Source organism: Leptinotarsa decemlineata, unplaced genomic scaffold (assembly GCF_025532065.1).
Source record: "Leptinotarsa decemlineata unplaced genomic scaffold, Ldec_3_MD MMD2_tig00000035_RagTag_RagTag, whole genome shotgun sequence".
Lineage (NCBI taxonomy): Eukaryota > Metazoa > Arthropoda > Insecta > Coleoptera > Chrysomelidae > Leptinotarsa > Leptinotarsa decemlineata.
This window is the reverse complement of record NW_027412540.1, coordinates 6,719,709-6,722,415: the sequence shown is the minus strand read 5'-3', so window position 1 is coordinate 6,722,415 and position 2,707 is coordinate 6,719,709. Positions and strand designations below refer to the sequence as shown.

Below are 2,707 nucleotides of genomic sequence, written 5' to 3'. Positions count from 1 at the left end.
GAACGCGCGCGCGAAGAGGGCGTAGATGTCTCTCCAGATGTCCCGCCTACCTGGGGCCGGAGGCCCCACCCACCTGGGCGGAGCCCAGGCAGTGGGCGTGGCCCGTTAGGGCCACGCCCCCCCCGTCACCACCAACTTTTCGGATACCCCGCCCCTTTCCGAAGCCCCGCCCCCTTTCCGAAGCCCCGCCCCTCCCCTCCCCGAAGCCCCGCCCCCCGACTCCCAACATTTGCGCATATACAACCCTACCCTCATCGCGCATGTGCGCTCCCACCATTTTCCCACCGCTCACGCATCGAAGTCGATACCCTCCGGAGAGCACTCCACAACATTCAGTTCGAGAAGTCATCTCATCGAGAGCAGTCCACTCCACAACAAGGCAGTACGTTCCAACGACCAACTTGATATTTGAGTAAGTACATTAGGAATGTTATTTTTTATATCAACTAACTTTGTATTATTTCTTCTTTTTCAGAATGGCAACCAATACACAGGAGGTGAATAATGCTGTGGCGTCTATTCTGCCGGTGTCCGCTGACCAGGAGGAGGCAGCATCTTCGAGAGCGGTGACGGTTGACCAGCCAACCACTTCGCGTTCGCGAGTTAGGTGCAGATCTTCTAGCCCTGACTTATTCGAGGAGGAGGAGGAAGTCAGGGCTGTGAAGAAGGTTTGCCAACGACCTGCAGCAAAGGTTGGTCCTATTTCAAAGTACCGAGCTACTTGCAATAGGACTAATCCTTATGCAGGTAGTTTTTCGACCTCTCGTAAGAGGGCCTCCACACCAGCAGCAGCACCAGCAGCAGTGGAAATTCCGAGGAGTCCTTCTCCGGAGTTGGTGATATTGTCGCCGTTGGTGACGCGACTACCACCGCTGCCAGCGACACCGGCGGATCCTGAGGTGTTGGTGCCACAGCCTATCGGAGAGGTTAGTGAAAAGATGAGTGTTTTTCTGCAGAGATGCAAGAAAGCAGAACGAGCTGCCCGATCTAGCGAGGCCGCGTTGGTTACCATGAAGCGACAAATGGCTGAAATGGATAACCGACGGAGGGAAATCCAAAAGGAAATGGCCGAAATAGATCGGAATTATGCATCTCTGCAGGAAAGGTGTAAAGCAGAGACCTCTTCGATAAAGCTGTACAAAAAAATAGTGACAGTTATGGACACTCTTTTTGTAGATGAAGTGTAAATGTAAGATTAGTTTTAGGTTAGTTAGGAGTATTTAATTATGGTAGTTTTAAGTTTATATTTGTTAAGTTTATATTGAATAAAGGAAAAGGAAGTGAAATAAAGGGTGTACACTGTTTTTTTGGTTTGGTACACATTGAACAATGCGATGGTTGGAGCATTTTTCTTCACTTCCTCTTATTATTATTATTATTTTTTTTTATTTCAATTCCAAGTTCTTCTAGACAAATACCTCACATCAATTTTTGTGTCCTCTAATCACTTGTAAATAATTTCATGTGAAGAAAATTTAAAAAATAAAAAAATAGACATGTTTCATAGTGAAATCGACAAGTATATTTCATTTGTATTTTATCCATTCAAGTATCTCTTTCATTGAATATGTCTTATGTCACTTTGCAATTTACCCCTACTCATTGAATATGTCTTATGTCACACTACAATTTACCCCTACTCAATGTTCCACTCCTCTCCCACTCCCTCTCGAAAGTATAAAAGTAGAAATCATCTGATGAAACATTCAGTTGATCAGCTAGCATCGAGATGGAACCCGATTCAACCTCCGAACCCTATAGCTGCCCGGATCAGGGGTACAACTTCAATTACTGGGATAACAGCCAGGTACAGGTAGTCTCTTCCGGCACGGAACCCCACAGTCCGCCATACGAATACCGGGATCACGACATCAGGATGCAAGTTCAACATGTCACTGGCAGTGACGAAGGACACTTGGATGACTCGGAATATCCAGATCCTGACGGATGGTGGGACCCTGCTTATGATGACATTGTCCCAATGAGTAGCGACGACAACGATGATGACGACGACGACTCTGGTGATGATGCTGATGACGAGCTTGACGTTAGACGTCCTCCACCATCCCCTATCCTCATCGAGGATAGTCCTCCGCCATCCCCAATCCTAATCGATGATGATGTCCTCAATTCCGATGATGACATATAATCATCTACTCGTCCATCATTTCCTTTCCTTTCCTTCCACGGAGTACACACTTTTTGGTTGGTGTACACGAGGCACTGCGAGGCTGGGGCAGTGTCTTCCTCCCTTCCTCTCCCTCTTATTAGTTTTTTTTCCATAATAATCACTAGAATTTCTCCTAATAATCGCTCAGAGTTTCATTCTTGATGTTTTCGAATCTCAAACACTGTTCTACATTTCACCCCCTCCATTTCATTTCTTCCAATATAAATATAGCAACAATCCCAGTTCTATATCATTCTTCCACAATGTCGAGTACAGGACCCATCCAAGTACATGAAATAGATTCAACGTCTGATCATTTGAGTACAACCTTCGCTCAATTTCTGCAGCGAATCTATGATCTTCCTGATGATTTCGCAGAACGAGTGGAACAAGGTATTCAGGACGACATAGATGCTGTTGACGATAATAATGCGGATGATGTGATTAGTATATCATCTGATTCAGCTGATTATGACGACGACGACATCATGAGTATATCATCTGATTCAGATGACTACTATGAGGATGATATCATTA

General features: G+C 45.5%; 1 protein-coding gene across 1 annotated transcript; it reads left to right on the top strand.

The window, feature by feature from the left end:
* Nucleotides 1-218: 218 nt before the first annotated feature.
* Nucleotides 219-1,417, top strand: LOC141480983 (uncharacterized). The gene is made up of 2 exons (XM_074171803.1): nucleotides 219-412; nucleotides 476-1,417. The coding sequence occupies exons 1-2, from the start codon at nucleotides 261-263 to the stop codon at nucleotides 1,185-1,187; spliced, it is 864 nt and encodes a 287-aa protein (XP_074027904.1). The 5' UTR covers nucleotides 219-260; the 3' UTR covers nucleotides 1,188-1,417.
* The last annotated feature ends 1,290 nt before the right edge of the window (nucleotides 1,418-2,707 follow it).